Source organism: Typopeltis vanoorti, chromosome 23 (assembly GCF_054136105.1).
Source record: "Typopeltis vanoorti isolate ZY-2024b chromosome 23, IOZ_Tvanoo_1.0, whole genome shotgun sequence".
Classification (NCBI taxonomy): Eukaryota; Metazoa; Arthropoda; class Arachnida; order Uropygi; family Thelyphonidae; genus Typopeltis; species Typopeltis vanoorti.
Genome location: NC_143571.1, coordinates 87,105,822 through 87,126,685, shown reverse-complemented (window position 1 = coordinate 87,126,685; position 20,864 = coordinate 87,105,822). Strand labels below are relative to the sequence as shown.

Genomic DNA, 20,864 nt, shown 5'->3' with positions numbered 1-20,864 from the left:
TATCGATTCTAATCGAAAACTTCGATCTTCGAGGTTCAGTGTCAACAACATGAGATGGCAGCACTAGATTGGATGAACCAAAGATGACCCTTGATTTACGTTGTCAACGACCATAACTGAGAATTTAAAATGAAGGTAGTCCTAGTTTTGAAATACTTATGAAATATGTGTTTAGGGACCATTAAAGTCTTAAAAGTATACCGGAATGTGTTCCGGACCATTCCGGCTGGGAAAAAAGCCCTGGGCATAATTAAAACTTTGTGAGACAGGGCATACAATATATCTAGCACACCAATTAAAAGACACAGAATTACACATTAAAATTACATAGAACCACGCACTTAATGGTTTTGAACTCGAGACGATCAAAAAAAATTCTTAATAGAGCTCCTGCAACTCCTTTACTTAAACAAGATTTAAAGAATGCAATCATGCTGCCATACATCAAAAATGTCACAGACAAAGTGGCTATGTTGCTCCACAAGTATAACATAAAAGTGGCTTTTCTATCTTTACAAAAAATAAAGATTCCTACATCCACAAAAACTGCCACATGAAAAAACCAAGCATTTATGATATTCATTGCTCTTGTGACATTTATTATGTAGGCCAGACGGGAAGGTCGGGAGAGATCCGCATGTCTGAACATGTAAAAGACATCAAAAAAAAAGAAGGGAGCACAAATCAGGTTTACCATTCCACACAGCCACTACTGGCCATCAAGTACTCTGGCAACAGACAAACATGTCTATATATTGATAATAACTGTTTCACAAGAAAATTTAAAGAAGCTGCACAAATGCTTAGGATCCCTACATAGTGCAATAAAAATCAAGGCTTGATTTTACATCAAGTGTGGTCTCTGCCTTCATCAAAAATTTAACTGCCGCAGACCTAGGATATAGCACACATGAACCACAGAATGTGACGACAACTGGCAATGTTTCAACATTCATACAGTATTGAATATATCATTTGTATTCTGGTTTCTCAATTATTTAACAGTTGGGAAAGTTATTAAAAACATCTAATATGTGTAATTAATTGTCAATAAGCTTTTGTTGTGCAAAATGTTTATATACCATTACCCCTGATGATGTAAGTCTTACGATGCACGAAATTTGTTGGTTTTTTTAATTGTTTATTTTTAATAAACTCTTTATATTAATATGTAGTCTTGATACCGAAAACTACTTACAGAACTGTTTAACCACAGAAACCTACATTTACAATAGTACAGATATATCTATATTTATAGCAAAATATGGAAATGAATGAAAGTAGATAACATAGAAAACATTTACTAGAAAGCTTATGTCCTTACAAACTTTCCAGTAAATTTTTGAAACTTTTAAGTTTCTTTCTATATTTGGCTATAAAATATGAATGGATTCATAATAACATCCATTTCAATATGTCACTTATTTCAACTTGAAGCATCTTGGCTATATACTTAAATTTGACATGACAGCTTCAAATAAAGAAGAAAGAGCTTATGAGAATACAATCCTCAGCATTGGAGTTGTCTTAGCTTGCATTGTTTAGGAACTTTCCAAGTTTCTTCAGTGGTAATTGATATATGGATTGATCTGTTTATTTTACAATGCCAAAATGAACATTTGGGCTCTTCTTTGATAGTTACTTTTAAGACTGACTGCTGTTCATTGATGAAAAATGCAATTCTCTGAAACAGAATGGCTTTGGTATTGAATGAGAATTCTTGTCATATTAAGGTTTCTGTCTGATCTCTGATGAGAACCAATGGTTCAAAACAGCTATTAGGACAGTGAAACTTTAATCAAAAGAACAAATAAAAGGCAAATATACAGGCACTTTGGTAACACTTGCTTACCTTTTAAGTAGTGCAAATAAGGCAACTCCAATGGTGAAGCTGACTGGAGAACTTATTCTCATAAGCTCTCCAGTCAATTTTCAAAAATTGACTTCAACTCCAATATATATATATATATATATATATATATATATATATATATATATTGGAGTTGAAGAAGAAGAACAAAAAATTGTAAAATTGCTACCCAGATACTGAGTTAAGGAGGAGGGCGATAGCAAATGATTTTACATGAAGGCTGTGTAGAAGAAATAGATGCAAGTTTTTAAATGTGTGGAGTAAGTTTGTTGGCAGAAAAGACTTGCATAAGAGGGATGGTCACTTGAATTCATATTTGATTTCAGGAGCCTGGAAAAATAACTTCTTGGTATGAGACCTAATGCAGAGAGTCAGGGAAACTAGACCAAGGGAGGAATGGGAAAAATGTGTGTGAAAGTTCAGCTATGGTAAGCAAATGTGATAAAGAGATGAATCTCTTCGAACATGGTTATGTATGTCGCGAAAGGGTGGGAAAATATGCTTTTGGTTCAGACCTTTTGAGTATGTCTGGGGAGGAAAAAGAGAAAGCTCTAGAACAAGACTAAACAGATTGCATATCTATTCATAAAAATAGCTAGATGGTAATTTATTAGATTATTAGATTCTTAGATTCTTAGACCTTTTGAGTATGTCTGGGGAGGAAAAAGAGAAAGCTCTAGAACAAGACTAAACAGATTGCATATCTATTCATAAAAATAGCTAGATGGTAATTTATTAGATTATTAGATTCTGTTAGCTAGGTGAAACCTAGCTAACAGAATCAGATAGGGGAACTGGAATTGAGTGTAATAGGTATACTACTTTTAGGAATGACAAAAGAGGAGGAGGACTACTAATCATATAAAATGACTTAAGCCCAGTTTAGGGTAGAAATGCAAGAAAACAATGATGGTAACAATGTCCCATGTAGCAGTGAGTTTGAGTCTATCTAGTGTAAAGTGGAGGTTAACAGAATGAAATATATGGTGGGGTGTTGCTACAAACTTGGTGACTCAGTTGCAAGGAACAAAGAAATGCATCTCCAATTTAGCCTTATAGGTACTAAATGAGCCATCATTATGGATGACTTTAATTTTTCAAACATTGACTGGATAGAAGTGGAATTTATTGAATTGAATTGTTGCGAGACAACTTTCTCAAGTAATGTGAAAGAAGGAATGCGAGGTCAAAGACTGGATTTGCGTAAGAAGGGTCTTTATCAAGAATATGGCTATTTTACCACCATGTAGAATATAAGACCATGTAAAATACATATAAAATATAATACAAAACCTTTTTTGGGAAGTATCTAATTGTAATGATGCTCTGACTAGAACAGGTTATATGCTGAACTACAAAGCTAGAACTAAGATCATCTTAGGAGAATCCTATCTTTGGAATCATGGTATCAGTTACTGAATGGGAAAAATGCCAGCAATGCATGGAAATCTTTGAAAAAGTGCTTAAATGAGGTGATATCTCAATGTATTCGAAGTGTTCGAAGAAGAAATAGGTTGGGAGTGAAATGGATGTACAACCTTATTAAGCAAGAGATCCACAAGATGATGATGTGGAATGAATATCACGTGAATAATAGTGAGAGGAGTTATGAAATATATAAAGTTCAGGCCAGAAAAGAAGCGAGTATTGTGAGGAAAGCTAAATCGGAGTATGAAAAGAAATTGTCTATGCAAGCAAAAGAAAGAATGAATGTGAAAAAATAACTTTATTGAATGCAGATGATAATAAGATCGTTCAGTTAATGAGTGCTCACTTTGCTAAGATATATCAACCAATTATATGTAAGACACCTGGTGCACACTGCTACTGCTACATTGGATGAAGAGTTAGAGGTTCATGAAAATGAGATGTTAATGTCAGCTACTTATACAGATAATGTGATACTACTAAACAAATCAAGTGCAAGTCTACAGGATTCCCTGGCTAAAATGAATAACTACTGTAATAAATTTGATATAAAAGTCAGCAATAAAAAGACAAATACAATGATAATAGGCAGAAATATTGAAAACTTTAACTGCATCCTGAATGGAGAACCTATATAGCAGTAAAACAGTTCAGCTATTTAGGCACAAATTTTAGTGAAGATGGCAAATTAAACATGGATATGGACAACGTAATTAGCAAATTTGGATTGGTAAAAAGTCAACTAAATAAATTTATATTGAATAAAAGAGAAATCAGTCAATACAGATAGTATAGTGTTTTGACTGATTTCTCTATTTAATCTGAGAGCTGGATCAGAAGTAAACAGTTCATTGAAAAGTGGAAACTACAGATATGAGAGTTCTGAGAAAGATAAAATTAAAAATTAATTAATTATTTAGAAACTACATCAAAGCTAAATTCCATTTAAGATAACATAAGAGAAACATTCTTTGGAAGTTTATTTCCGACTTGGTTAGACCATAATAAATTTAGTTTAATCCTTTACCCAAGTGTAGGCAAACAATGTCTGTGCCTGAAGTAGTTCAGGACTGAGGCAACTCGTAGCAAAGGTGGACCAAGCTCTCATCACTCCTTGTCTCAGTATCTCCCATAATGCAAAGCACATCTCCTTGCAGACATGTATAATACTATGCATTAAGGGAAGGGCAACTACCTAGACCGGTTTCGACCTTTACTGAGGTCTCATCAGTGAGAGGCAGACCTAGAAGTGGTGATACTAAGGAAGAAGCAATGGAGAGGTCATATTTACTTATATGAGCTGCCAAAAAGGTGTACCACCTTATTATTAATTTACTCTGGATTTAGAGAAAGATGTTGGAAGTTTATTTCTTTCATATAGATAGTTTTCTTACAGTAACAATGATGTCCTATTTTTAACATAACAATTGTTATATTAGATTTAAGATTCTGGTTTATCTACAGTCCTGTTTGTAGTTAGCTCTTAGGGAGAAAGGTTCCGTGGGTAGAATATGTGCCTTCCATATGCTTGGGATTTTTAGACCATCATTATTGTTCAGATTGGGGATGTAGTTTCTAAATAATTAATTAATTTTATCTGTTTTTTTTTTTCCGGTGAATAACCGGTGATCAAATCATTGTTTCTTTAGCTTACTGCGTGAAATGTAACTCAGCTTGTCCTTGTATATTTGTATATACTCCAGTTGATGACCTTAATATGAAGGTAGAAATGTCGGGAAATTAAAATAGTTATTTATAACACAGTTGTAAAGTCCATAATTTCTAAAATGAATGCTGATCTCCGTGCAACACTAAAAGAAAGGATGGAGGAAAATTGTTGATAGAAGATAGTAATGATGTTATTTTGTCTTGTATTATAATATATTGGGGGACTTGACAGATAACAGATCAATATGGAGGAAAATTGTTGACAGAAGATAGTAATGATGTTATTTTGTCTCATATTATAATATTCTGTACACTTCCTGAGGGCACATATCAGAAGTATGATGATGATGATAAATGCAGAATCAATTATATATAAGTGTTAATATATAGCATATATTTATGTAGAAAGTTTTTTACGTTGGGTATACTATATGTTAAAGATACCAAGAAATTTTATAAACTTGGTTTTAATCCTATTTTCCCAAGTAAACAAACAAGCAAGTAAGCTAAGTTTGTGCCTGAAGCATTTTCAGGTCTGAGGCAACTCGTGGTAAAGAAGCTCTGTTCACTTGCCTTAGTATCTCCCATAATGCAAAGCACATCTCATGTATGATGCTATGCATTAAGGGGAGGGGCACTAGCCAGACTGGTTTCAATCTTTATTGAGGTCTCTTCAGTGGGAGCCAGACCATGAGGTGGCGATACCAAGGTTGAAGTAATGGAACTTATATTTACCTATACGAGTTACCACAAGGTGCTTTGACCTTATTAAATAAAAATCTCAGGATGAGAGAAAGATGTAGAAAGTTTTTTACCTTGGGTATACTATACATTAAAGATACCAAGAAATTTTATAAACTTGGTTTTAATCCTATAATAAATTTAGTTTAATCCTTTATCCAAGTGCAAGCAAACAAAGTTTGCGCCTGAAAATATCTTCAGGACTGAGATAAGGTGGTGCAACACCAGGCAACTCCGAGCAAAAGTGGACCACGCTCTCATCACTCCCTATCTCAGTATCTCCCATAATGCAAAGCACATCTCCTTGCAGACATGTATACTGCAATGCATTAAGGGAAGGGCCACTACCCAGACCGGTTTCGACCTTTATTGAGGTCTCATCAGTGGGAGACAGACCCAAACGTGGAGATACTAAGGCAGAAGCAATAGGAGAGGTCATATTTACCTATACAAGTTAGACAATATAAAGGACTGGTGTGGAATGGATGTACAGAAACTGCGACACTGTGCAGTGGACAAAGAAAGGTGGAGGAAGATAGTGAAGGAGGCATCAGACACCAATGGGCGGTGAGCCCATGGTTCGTGATGATGATGATACTGTTTTTCCTGCTGAGTACAAGCTCCCACTCCTTAAGAAACATATAAACAGGCTACATTTTTGTCCTTAATCACTTGCCCACACATGGCACTGTAGTGTTCGTAGGTCTTGTGACCTTTCATGCATGGGGCCAACATAAATATATGTATATATATATATATATATGTAGAAAGTATTTTACCTTGGGTATAATAAATGTTAAAGATACCAAGCTATTTTAAACCTGGTTTTACTCCATTTCCCAAGTAAGCGAACAGACAAACAAGTCAAGTTTGTCTGTTCGCTAATGGGCAAGAGCGTGGTTGACAAGGGTGTTAGAGCTAGGTTCTTTACTTGGAGAGTGGTAAATGAGTGGAATAAGCTTCCAGTCTGTTGTGGGTGCTACGACTGTGAATGAGTTCAAGGCAAGGTATGATAGATACTGTGTGAATGTTGAATAGTTGTTCTTGACATGATGTTAGGGCCTCCCTCGATGAGTCTGTCGACTCCTTGGAGTTTCCCGGAACAATAATAATAATAATAATAATAAAAAAAAAGTTTGCGCCTGCAAGTGTTGCAAGTCTAGCTGACCCCACACATAGTGTAAGACCAAGGCAACTCATGGTAAAAGTAGAATAAGCTCTCATCACTAATCTTAATATTTAACCTTAATGCAAAGCCCATCTCCTGGAGGAGATGTACGATGCTTTGTATTAAAGGCAAGGGACCACTACCCAGACTGGTTTTGACCTTTATTGAGGTCTCATCAGTGGGAGCCAGGCCAGAAATATCAAAATTTTAGTAATACAGAGCTTATAAATATTTTACCAGAACAAGTTACCATAAGGTGTTTTTGGAAATGGAGTAAAACCAGGTTTAAAATAGCTTGGTATCTTTAACATATATATATATATATATATATATATATATATATATATATATATATATATATTATTGAAATTAGGATTTAATAAATTTACTATATATATATATATATAGTAAAATGTTTTGGGAGGTTTGCCTTTTTTCCACATGTAATTATTTTTCTTTGCTTGTTATTTCACGTAAGTTCGAATTAAAAGAATATAGATATGCAGCAAAAATTTTTTTACTAATTACACACCCACACACACACATGGGGAATTTCATTTACTTCTTTGATAACTTTGGTTCCACCAGTGTCCTCTCCTTCAACAAAATACCATTACTTAAGCTCTCATTCAAGTTGGCAGATCAGTGGCAAGTTTATTTGATAGACGATATTATCATTTAGTTTATTCTATGGTAAGTAGTGTGAGAAATAAATATTTTAAATGGGCATCCTTAAAAATAACAACTAATGGATCTCTCCATGATGTCTAACATAACTCAGAGCACACTGTTCTTATTACTGGGCGAAAAATTAGAGCTGAACTTTGCTACTCTGAAGTCTAAATATGGATATTGACTACTATAAATCTCTAAGAACAAAATTGGAGGTATTATGCTAAGTGAAGAAATTCAACTAGCAATCCAATTATTTACAGATGTTTGACCTTCCAGCTGAGGAGGGCAGACATCTAAACATGCTGCCCAAACCCCTCTGTTGTTCACTCATAGATAGTATCTTCTAGTTTGATAGTTTAATACTTTCCAGTTGTGGAAAATATAGGATGTAGATACATCCTATATAGGATGTATCCAGGTGGTGAGCTATGGAAATTTTAACAAAGGGTTCGCATCGTCGAGCAAAAAAAAAAGGGGCTAACTTAGACCTTATAATACTTATATTGCAACTTTGTAGAGTGTCTGACAGATATGAAAATTCCTGTAGGATATCAATCATTAATGCTAGATCTTTTAAAAATTCCAAATTGGAAGTCAGTTTAAAAAGCCTTTATATTTATCGTTCGATGCAAAATGCTTGGATAAAGATGGTTAATTTCTCCACACAGCATAAGCTGTTTGTAAACTGCAAGCTGCCCATCATGGTCCAAACACACCAATCGTTAAAATTTCGATACCAAGGTCTTTTGCAATCATATTTAATTCTCGCTGATTTTTTTGGTAATTGATGATAAAAAGCATATAATTTATCCATAAATATTTCAAAATGATTTATTTCTTTAATGTTTTTTTATTGAATCGTCTAATGCTAATTGTAAACGATGAGCTACACAATGCCAAATTACAATGTTGGGAAATTTTTGTAGAAGTTCGCAATACCTGATTTTTTTTCCTAACATTACACTAGCTCCATCAGAACAAAATGCAATGAGATGATTTGTTAAATAGTTATCAGAAAATCCATATGAATTTAAAGTAGCAAATGTAGTAGCATGTATACATTCTGCAGTGGTATTTTCTAGTTACAAGATTAATAAACAAGAAGAACAAGGGGCTCACAAATTTGAGAAAAATTTAACAAAGGGCTTACCCCTTATAGCTCAAACCCCTTATAGCTCACCCCTGGATGTATCCTATATTTCTTGCTACACCTTCAGGTGTAGCAAGAGGATTTGGTTGCTAAAAAATATCGTCAATCTTGACAATATTCCCTCAGCAAACTCTGGGAAAATATTTAGGAGTGATATACTTCAAGAAAAATGTGTACAATAATACAATAATTTTCTCAATAGTGATGTTAGTCTTTTGATTAGTGGCATGCCTTACTTATACTCCCTTTTAAGAATGATCTGTATTCATTGGTTTCTATTTTTTTGGGACCCACCTATAAGTTTCAATCATTTCAAGAGCTATTTTAATCTTCTTAGCTCATCTTCACTATGCAGAATTTTGTTTCAATAGTCTGAGAGAGGTTGTACTGTTACAGATTGCTACTTGTGTAAAACAGGTGTTTGAAGCCAAGATGGCAGAAAAGAGACCCAGAGGAAGACCAAGGCCTAGGTGGATTAATATTAGAGTGCTCATAAGTAATTTGGAGGAAAATTGTTGATAAGAGATTAATAATAATGTAAGCTTAATCATGTAGTGCCATCATAGTAACCTGAACCGCTCTTGAGGGTATGTATCAGGAAATTGATGATGATGATGAATTTTAAAAAGATTTATTTATGAAATAACTTAGTGATAAATATAACAGTATCAATTTCTGTTTTTGCAACTGAAGTAATCATATTTGTCAAGATGACAGCTGCTATCTTTTCATCACCATCACACCACCTTCCAATTCTTGGTTATCAAAAATCTAGAATGCAGGAGAGGCGATTGTCTAATTATATCATATTATATTCAATTTCCTGATATGCACTTTCAACATATGTGTAACCTAATATGACAGTACTATGTGATCAAGTTTATATTATTACCAATCTCTTATTAAAAATTTATTATTTTTATCCTACTTCATCAAAGTGATGATCACTTGTACTTTCAAATTCTCTGCATACCCTTGTATCTTGAACCACATGAAGATATCACTATCAACTATAGCATAGTCAATGAGGTTTTTCTTTCTTCTATGTGAACTTGTGCCACATTGGAATGCGGTGTTAGTAACAACTAGTCTGTGTCCTGAGCAGAAATCCAGGAGGTTATTTACCATTATTATTAGCCTTGCATTTTCTCTGTATTTTCTATGCATTTTCTATGCCTGATTGGATTCATTTCCTACTCTACTGTTGAGATCTCCAACAAAGACCACTTTTCCATTTTCTTTATGTCAGTTGCTTGCACTTGAAAAATTCCTACACTTCTTACTTAGGAGAGCCTTCTGTGAGACTATATGTGCAAACAAGTTTCATTAACATTCCCTCATTTTGAATTTGACCATATAACTACTTGAAATTGATTTCCAATTAAGAAGTTTATCTTCCTATTTGGTGTGGAATGCTATGGCTACTCCTTCCTTTCTTTGATTGTTGTTGCCAGAATATAGCATCCTATACTTATTATTTAGTAGGTCTCAACTGTTTTTGCTTTCTTTGTCTTATTATTGCTAATTATGTCTGTATGGTAATTTTCTATTTCTTCTGCAAGTTTGATTTCCTTTCCATTAATACTCCTTATGTTGATGGTTCCTGTCTTGAATTCTTCTGATGTTGTGTTCATTCTTCCACTTGTAGATTTTGAGGTAGTGTTTGTATAATTATAATTATCTCAAATTTAGGAAATGGGAAGCGATGCTAGATATAAGATTCAGTCTTTAGAGTAGATCCAAGAAAACAAAAGTAATGATTAATGCATCTGATGCATGAAGGAGTGTAGGATGTGAGTAGTTGTTAAGAAATATAAATGAACGTCAGAAGAGAAAAAAAGGAAAGAAAGATCTGAATTAGCTAAGTGAGAATAGGACAGAAAGAAGTGTGGGAGTGGGATAGGGGAATAGATAGAAGTGTGCATAAGATGTCAGAGTTTGGAAGAGGAGAGAATGAGTAGTGTAATGTATGATGAGACTATTGAAAGTACAAAAACCAAAATGTGAAAGGAGTGTTGTCTGCAGAAATGACAGAGAGTAACTTTAAATGCAGGTCATAATGTGAACGAGATGATGGTTGGTACAAATAACCAGAGTGGATGTGTGAATTGGGTAATAAAAAGTTTGAAAATAATGTTGGAAGGCTGCAGGATTGGCTTGTTGAGGATTACAGCTTAGATAAACAGGAGGTTGGTAGTACAGAATGGAGAAGAGTGGAAAATGGGAAGATTGCACATCAGAAAAGTGTAAAAGGAGGATACTTAGTATGCTATTGCAAAAGGATAGTCAAGAGTTGAAAGAAAGAAGAACTATGGAATAATATCATAGAAAATATGTATGCTTGTAATGAGTGTGACAGGTACCAAACAAGCATTTTGAGAGATGTGTTCTGAAAAAGTAAGTCTTGAGGTAGTGGAAACTAGTGTTACCATAGTAATAGCTTACAGGAATTGGCTGGTGACAGAAGATGATAGAGGTAAACAGGAAGTTGGTAGCAAGGCATGGAGAAGATTGAAGACTGGGAACAATGATAATGAGTACAAAATGAAGAGAAATATTAGCATTAACTGCTTTGTTCCTATCCAAATGATTGGACTACTAGAAATAATCAGTTCAAAGGTTTAATTTGCCTGAAGATTTAGTAAAACATAACTGAAGTTGTGCCTAGTCAAACCGGAGGATCAGAAAGGAAATGATACCATTATCATTTGTGAGTATATAGTGTTAGGTGGAACAATATGGAGTATTTTGTGGTGTTGCTATTCATCAGGAAAGGAGGATGAGAACATGAATTGTTTAAGCATTTTAACATAGCTCATTATGAGACATGAACTGTGGCAATATACAAGGAACATCACAACCAGTCATAACATACAAACCATGCCAGAATCTCTTCCCTAAAAACTCTCTCTCACATCCACTTTACTAACATCCATGGCATTAATACAAACATAAATGATGTTCACCATCACTTTCAGTCATCCACGTCATACATCTTATTCCTGACAGAAACCTATATCACAACTACTACATCTACTACTGTCCACCTCCAGTGCCCAAATCGCACGCATCACAATTCTTTTTGCTACAAAGGTGGCATCTGTGCCTTTATGGAGTCTGACATAGCCTACAAGAGAATGACTAATTTAAAATCCCCTGTTTTTGACATTCTCTGGCAGATTTTCCTTGCTTCATTTAGTGACATTCATTTATTGCATACTAGTCTCCAAACACTAATAACCGCTCAGAGTTCTTCACATTTCTTTACACAAAACTTGACCGTGTGCAATCTAGCCATCCAAATAGTGAGGTCATTTTCCTAGGTGACTTCAATGTCCATAATTCCAACCAGTTCCCCTTTTCCAATACTCCTGACTAAACTGGACAAGAGATGGAAATTATGCCATAAGCAACAACCTAAAACAAATCATTCATCTACCCACAAAAATTGATGATAACTCTCTTCACTCTCCAAATGCTGTGGATAGCTTTTAACCAGTTCTCCAAATACACCCTAGAGGTCACCTCTCCTCTTGGCAACTCAGACCACAATCTTGTACATCCTCTCTCCCACAGAATGTCATTCCTCCACCCACTCCTGACCATGCATCCTCAGGCACCACAATGGAGCCAATTGGGATGATATACAGAATTTCTATTTCTCCTTTCTTGGTGTGACTATTGCTTCAACTCATCTGACCCTAATATATGCAGCAAACAAGCCAAAGAAATTATTTCCACTGACATGAAAGCCTTCATCCCCCATCCAACCCATAATTCTCATCCACTTTCAAAGTCCTGGTTCAACAAAAAGTGTATCAAAGCAGCCAAAGCTAAAAATTCAGCCTTACTGCATGGCTCACATCAAGAACTCCAGCTTCATACTTAGCTGTTCCATAGCATGCAATATATGCAAATTAGTCAACAGCAGATCCAAACCAATTTCATAAAGGCCAACAGTAGAAAACTTGCCTCATGTCCCAAATGGAAGCCATGCCTTCTGGTACCTTGCTAAGGAGGCTACTTAGCAAGTTCATGCAACTTCTGCTCACCTGCATTTGCTCTCTGCACCACCTCTCTGTCATACTCTTGTTACATAAACCAAAGATAAGCTGACCTCCTGGCATCATTCTTTTCTTCAAAATCCTGCATAGATGACCAACGGACCTCCTACCATACCAGAATCCAAGTACTGTATGCCTCCTGTACTTTTTCAACAAAAAGACATCAGAACACTACTAAATAACTTGGACATTAAAAAGCCTTGTCCTGATGGCATGTTTTACAATTGTTCTCAAAGATTGTGCTCCAGAGCTAACACCCATCCTGCATCATCTCTAAAATTTATTATACATATCAGGTATTTATCCCAATGCATGGAAGTAATCTCATATCCATCTTATTCCAAAAAAAGATGACAGAAGTCTACCAGCAAACTACAGACAAATCGCCATCACCTCTGTCCTCTCCAAAATAATGGAGAAAATCAACAGCCAATTCCTCCACTGCTTACAAGATCACAAATTAATCAGCAACCACCAGTATGGATTCCACCATTCAAAATCCACAGCTGACCTTGTACCTCACATTACACGCCAATGGATATGTAGCATGGAAAGGTTCAGAAAAACTTGTGCTATCGCCCTTGACATTTCCAAAGCTTTTGACCATGTGCTGACATCGAGGCCGACTAAACAAATTGAAGATACTGGATATAATACCAGCGAAATATTACCTTTTAAGTTAATAAATAGTTAGTTTCTTATCAATCTGTGTTCGCATCAATACCGTTTAAATCCAATTCAACATGTGTGACGAACACATAAGCCTATTCACGCATTTAAACAAATTGACATCCATTCCTGCTAGGTTTCTCTCTCTCTCTCTCTCTCTCTGGTTATTCTTTGAGAGTCATGGTAGAAGGCTTCAAGCTTCACCAGCAATGCTGGAGTGCCTCAAGGCTCAGTCCTATCACCTACTCTCATTATCCTGTACATAAATGACTTACTCATGATAACCATTAATCTTATCCACAGTACTGCAGGTAATGGTACTCCCCACTCATCCTACTCATTTTACAAATCACACCACTCTGACATCCCAGGCTACAAGATCACCTACAACTAGTGCCTTAAACATTATTATTATTATTATGATGATGATGATGATGATGATGATTGAGAGAGACCTCCAGAGAGACAGAGACTCATCGAGGGAGTACTACACACCAGCTATCATACTTATTCTTGAATTCATTCACACTGCTTGCACTCACAACATCCAAAGGCAATCCATTCCAATCACACACCACCCTCTGAGAGAAAAATCTAGCCTCACACCCTTCTTGGTGGCCTTCGTTCTCAACTTCCAAGGATGCCCTCTTGTCCTTTCCCAACCCTCCATAAATTGAAAAATTATATCACTTGAAATCCTGTATGACCCTTTCAGAAGTTTCTAAGTCTCAATCATATCACTCCTCTTTCTCCTGTTTGCTAGTGTCTGAGGTCTACAAATTCTCAATCTGTCTTCATAATCAGTATTCTACAATCCTGATATCATTTTTAACACTCTAATTTGTACTCACTCCAATATATCAGAATCACAATGGCAACAGGAGACCAGATCTGCACACAATAGTCCAAGTGAGGTCTCATCAAGGCCTTGTAAAGAGGCAAAATAACATTCTTTTCTTTACATGTGAACATTTGTTTCAGCATTGCAATTATCTTTTGAGTTGTATTTACAATCTTTGCCACATTGCTTCTGAACTTCAACTTCCTATCTATTAACACTTCAAGATCACTACCCTCATCAGTTTCTTCTAGCCTAATCCCACCAATATAATACAACATTGGATATCTAATCATGCCAAAGTGAATGACCTTACATTTACTGACATTAAACTTATACCCATTTTCCCATGCCCACAAATCCAGCCTGTTCAAATCATTCTGCAAAGACTGCATACCAGCAGCATTCCTGATTACCCTACCTATCTTTGCATCATCAGCAAATAACTGTATGTCGCTTGTCAAATACTTCCCAATATGATTAATGTACAGATTGAATAACAGTGGACCAAGGTTTAAGATAACAAGTGGTGTACCACTTGTTATGTTAAACCTTGCAGACTCAGATCCCCCGTATACCACTTTTTCATATCTGTCAGTCAGCCATACTCTTATACATGCTAATATTGTATAACCCAAACCCATTTTCTCTAATTTATGCAGCAGTCTGCCATGCTGTATTCTGTCAAAAGCCATAGCAAAATCCAAAAGTATCATGGTGTATTCATTCCCCTTGTCTAGTTCAATGGTAACATTGTTATAGAATGTAAGTTGCTAAAACATGACCTTCCCTTAGTAAATCCACATTGTTCAATGCAAAGTAGAGATTCACTGTCAACCCATTTCTGAATGCGGGCCATAACCAATTTTTCCAAAATCATCACCACCACTCCTACGATACTAATTGGTCAATAGTTGGATACATTGGTCTTTGCACAACCCTTGTGCAATGGAATTACCATACATTCCTTCCATTCCTGCAGAATCTTCCCTGTTCTGAGACTCATATTAAACATCCTGGTCAAAGGAATGGCTTATTCAGCTGGACACTCTTTTAGCACATGTGCTGATATTCCATCAGTCCCTATTGCTGAATTCTTATTCAGTTTGTGCAACAGCTCTAATACCTCAGCCTCACACACCTGCGTTTCTTCATCTAGTGAAGAGCTAACAGTGAGCTCAATGTTGCATTCACCATGTTGATAGCTTTTAACAAAATGGGCACTCATTAACTGAACAACCTCTTCTGCATCTGTAACCCTCACGCCATCTCGATTTAGAAGAGTTATTCTTTCATATTCACCTTATTTTACTTGCAGCATATCAATAGAATTCTTGTGGGTTGTCTTTAGCATGCAGAGCCAGTTTCTTTTCATAATCAGATTTTGCGTTACATACAACAGCTGTGACTATTCTAGAATGCTGCTTATAATGTTCATAACGGACGTCATCCTTATGCAAACGGTCCTTTTCTTACGCATCTTTTGCTTAATAAGATAACACATCCATTTGACTCCTACTCTATTTATTCTTCGAACTCTTGGGACTTCTGATATCGCATCATTTAAGTATTGTTTAAATGCTTCCCATGCACTTTCGATATTCTTTCCATCCAGCAACCGATCCCATTCCACTAACCTCAGTATATTCCTCAGTTGGTCATGATTTCCTGATTTGTAGTTCAGCATGTAACCTTTTCTGAATGGAACATTCATAAACTTAGTCACTTCACAACTGAGTACTGCATGATCACTGTCACTAACTGGAGGCAGAATAGTTACGTCTTTAACTGAAACACCATCTAATACTATAATCAAATCTAACACTCTTTGACCTCGAGTTACTTCTGTCACATGCTGCTTGAGGAAGTTGTCCCACAACAGCTCAATAAATGCATTTTCATTCTTCTCATGAGATTCTACTGCTACCCAATCAATATTTGGATAATTAAAGTCTCCCATTATGATTACTCTTTTCGCACTCACCTTTTCTATTTGGTAATGCATTTCTTCATCACCAGCAACCGATCCACCAGGTCTGTAACAAACTATGTAATTTGTCTTGTTAGATTCCACCTCACACCAGATGGCTTCAAACTCACTTCCACATGAAATATTGTTAATAGTATTATTACAATCATAGGTCTCAACTCTAACTAGATTTAAGTCATCCGATATCATTAGCAGCATGCCCCCTCCTCTCCTATCCACTCTATCCTTCCTAAAAATACTGTACCCATGACATTCGATACCAGTTAGTAGGTCTGATTCTGATAGCCAGTTCTCACTAATTCCTACTATCTGAGGTCGCAACATATTGACTAAGGCAACAAGCTCTATTCCTTTGTTTCTGATACTCCTAGCATTCGTGTACAAACATAATAATTTACCTGCATGTTCTTTTGTATACAGTACACTCTTGACTATCCGGCTCGTGACTATCCGGCCTCCGTACTATCCGGAGCACGGATTTTATTATGGAGAATTATAATAATACAGTAATTCTCCATGATAAAATGAGGAATACGTACTGTAATTTACTTTGCCAAGACGTTGCAAGTGGGCATCTGCTACGATCGTCTGCTAAAAAAGAAAAAATATCGTCGCCGTCTTCTAAGTTCGTTGATATCAGCGATTGAAAATAATGAAAACTGCGTAACCACTCTGAAAAAGATTGACTTGCTAGATGTCATAAGGTGGTTGGCCGAAGCATGGGAAGAGATTCGAAACATATCACTTGTAAAGTCTTGGAAAATTCTTTTGGACCATGAAGGTGGACATTTCAACCTTGAACCCGTGTGTGAAACCAAAGTGGAAGATGAAAGCGATAAACTTGTTTCATTGCTAAAAAATGTACCAAGCTGTGACGATGTCAATGCAGAGGACATTACAGAGTGGATGTCAAATGACGAAGTTGATGAAATAACTGACAACGATATTATGGAAATGGTGACACAGGGGGAAGAAGAAGAGGAGGGGGGGGGGGGGCATCCTTAGATGACAGGAAAAATCTCATCCCACATTTGGAAGGGTTCAAGATGATTGAGGCAGCGCTGCAGTACATTAGTGAGCAGGAGGAAGCGATGCCAGCTGATATCAATTGCGTAAGTGGAGGGACATTGTGTCGCAGAAGAGGGCTAAAAGGGTGAAGTTATCTATCAAGGACTTTTTCAAAAACTAAAAACTGTAAGTTTTGACTCTTTCATCTTAGGTCTACCTTTTCAGATTTGTGTGAAAAGGTAGGCCTAGAACTCTGGCCTATCTGGCTTTTGTGTCATCCGGCCTGCCATTCCGCCACATTAGGCCCGATAGTCGAGAGTCTACTGTACTCTTGTTTGCAGTCTGCATGACACATTTGGACAACTTGAAGATCTCTATTCTTCTCTAATGCTTTACATATGTAGACATCTTTGCACATCTATGACAGGTCCGAACCGGACGAACACAAACCTGAAATCGTTCTTGCCTCGTCAACATTTCCATGACAAAGCCCATTCCCGTCATTAACTTAGTTAAATACCATTGTTACTCTTACTCACATTCATACCATTCCTCCCTTTATAATTTAGTTTCCCTGGCTCTCTGTGTTAGGGCTCATGCCAGTTATTAGTTTTTCTAGACTCCTGAACCAAACGCATTCAAGTGTAGGTCATCCCTCTTATACAAATCCAATCTTCTTTCAAACTCTCTCCACACATCCAAGAACTCATATCCATTCCTTCTACATAGCCTACAAAGCGAATCGTTTGCCATCATAGCCCTTCTTTTTAATTCATTTTTATCATAGCAAGGTAAAATACTAAAGATTTTCACTTTCTCACTCTTCATTCTTACCTCTTCCAACAACCTTTTCATGTCCTCTCTCATACTGAACTTATCACTAACATTGATTTACACACTATTCTTAAATGGGGCCAGGACAATCTTGTCATGTTCAATGCCACCAAAACACACAGTATTGCCTTTTCTCTTGCAAATGAGTTCTCAGCTCACCTACCCTTATCCTCAGTGATCAGACAAGATCAGATTTCCCTTGTATTAATGTTTATCTCCAGTCTCTCCTGGCATAAACCAATCACATCAATAGCCCCCTCAGCATTTTACACCTAACCAACTCTTAACTGTATACAAATTCCATCCCCATACAAAAAAAATATACAAACTTGATAAACATTTAAAAAAAAAAAAAATCCTTAGCCCACCTAAGGTACAAAATGTACTATAGGTTTGCATATAACTTTTTTTTTGGGAGTGGGAAAAACAAACAAAATTGCTTAGAATACTGCTCACATGTTTGAGGTGGTGCATTTAAACCTTCCTTTAAAATCCATGATGCTGTCCAGAGGTGAGCAATTAGGCATATAGATTATCCCCTCTTACAGATTCACTTTAATCTCTATCTTACAGACACAGTGTTAGATATTTATTCTACAAGTACTTCCATGGTTATTGCTCCAATGAATTGGCAACTACCATCATTCTTCCCCTTTCTGTTGCACTTGTTAATACTCTTCTTCTTCCTCTTTTATTCAATTCACTTCTCTCCTCTGGAACAGCCTTCCTTATGAAGTATTTCCAAATTGCAACCTGCAGCTCTTCCAAAAAAAAAAACATCAATAAACTTTTATCTCAGTTCTCATCTGCACTCCACATGCAACGCTGATGTGTCTACATATCTCTCAACCTCTCGTATATGGGATTAATATATATATATATATATATATAAAAGAAACATTAAAATAGAGAATATAAGTAGAGATTATCATACTGCACACCAAGGAAAATGCCAATGAGTACTTTGATTATGTGACCAGTAAGAGGAGAAATGATGTAGATGATGGAAAAGGTATTCGGATGATACTCCAAATGATGTAGAACTGTTTAATGATTACTTTATCAGGATTTTTCATTTTGTTGCAACAGTTTTTATTATTTGAGAGAAAGAGGACGGACAGCTGAGAGATTTGCATAACAGAATTCCATGTGGTAACCTTTCAAATGCCTTTGCAAAATCCAGCAGTATCATCGTACAGCCATTCCCTTTACCTGCTCAGTTGTCACTCTATTATAAAAAGTTAGTAGATTACTAAAGTATGATTGATCCTTCACAAAGCCATGCTGCCCCTCATAAGAGTATCATATTCTTATTCACACATTCCTGAATTCTCTTTTTGAATAACTTTTTCAGTATGTTTATGACGATTCCTATACTAATATAATTGGTCTATAATTTGTTACCACAGACTTAGATCGTCCTTTATGTGAAGGAATTATTTTGCACTCCTTCCAAGTCTCTTGGATTTTGCCAGAGTTGACACTTTATAAATCTGTGTGTGTGTGTGTGTGTGTGTGTGTGTGTGTGTGTCATGCATTTATTTCGAAACTACAATAAAAATTAAAAAAAAAACAGAGTACGATTCTTTTCCTTACCTTTTTACTATTAGGAACTTTATCACTGCTCTCTTCTGCCATATCATCTGAATCTGATGGATCAGTAAGCTCAGGTAGATCCTACAATGAATTTACTCATAGATTACCAATGCTTTTCCATTTTGGTTTTGAAATAAAAATTATTTTATTTATTGTTTTATACTAACTTCCTGAACCGTTTTATTTATAAATACTAAACACTGTTAAGCATACTTGCCTTATTACATTAGTTTTAACCTTGATGAAAATGATAGAAAACCATAAAATACACACTCATTTTGATAAAATATGGAGACCAAGTAAAGAGTGATTATTTTAATTTAAAGAAGTTCGACCTTCATATTAAAGTCATTATCTAGAATACACACATATTACACACACAGAAGTAAGCTACATTGCATTTCGAACAGTATGTCAAATGCCAAAAGTGGCATTAATTTGATTAACCATTATTTCACTAATTAAAAAAATCATACTTGATTAAAGTGATTTATTAGTCCCTTTTGATAAACCTGCCCTTTTCACAAATGTCCCAATCAATGAGACAATTCATTGACACGATATCATGAATAACATAATTATGCTAACTATGTACTATGTTCTGGTTATTTTGTATAGAAATATACTTTTTACCTGCAAAAAGAAGGCACAGCTATGAACTTGCATTAACCCCCCCCCACCCCAATTGAAAGCTTCCATATAAAAGTTATCAATTTTAAAGTAAAGGAATCTTGAGCAATGTGCTCAAGATTCCTTTACTTTAAAATCCAAAGTTTGGCTTAGGTAGTATGTTGATGATGTGTTTATCTCACCTCATGGCTGCTAGACTCTAGACACCTCCTTCACCAACCTGAACAAACAACACAAATGCATACAATTCAGAGTTGAAACTGAATGTCAGAACACACTTGTTGCACATCTTCCTTCTGACAGTCTTTCCTTCACTGTTTAGTGTAAGCCTACACATATTAGCCAACATATACACATAAACACTAACCACCATCCAACACAAAACTTTAGCACACTAACAAAGAGAGTTTTAAAGATTTTTCTAATGAGCAGTCACTTAAGCACAAATTAAAATTATCAGCAATACTTGAATAAAAAATGGCTAAAGCAAAAATAATATCAACAAAATTCTTCGCAAGATTGCATCTAATACTAA

General features: G+C 35.8%; 1 protein-coding gene across 2 annotated transcripts in view; it reads right to left on the bottom strand.

Annotated features, from left to right (window-relative positions):
- Nucleotides 1-20,864, bottom strand: part of LOC150094045 (uncharacterized) — a 1,005,660-nt gene that overhangs the window by 729,315 nt on the left and 255,481 nt on the right. For both annotated transcript variants that reach the window (XM_090412663.1, XM_090412664.1), the window contains exon 13: nucleotides 19,700-19,780. In XM_090412663.1, coding sequence (XP_090268789.1) covers nucleotides 19,700-19,780 — 81 coding nt within the window. The remainder of the gene's footprint in view (nucleotides 1-19,699; nucleotides 19,781-20,864) is intronic.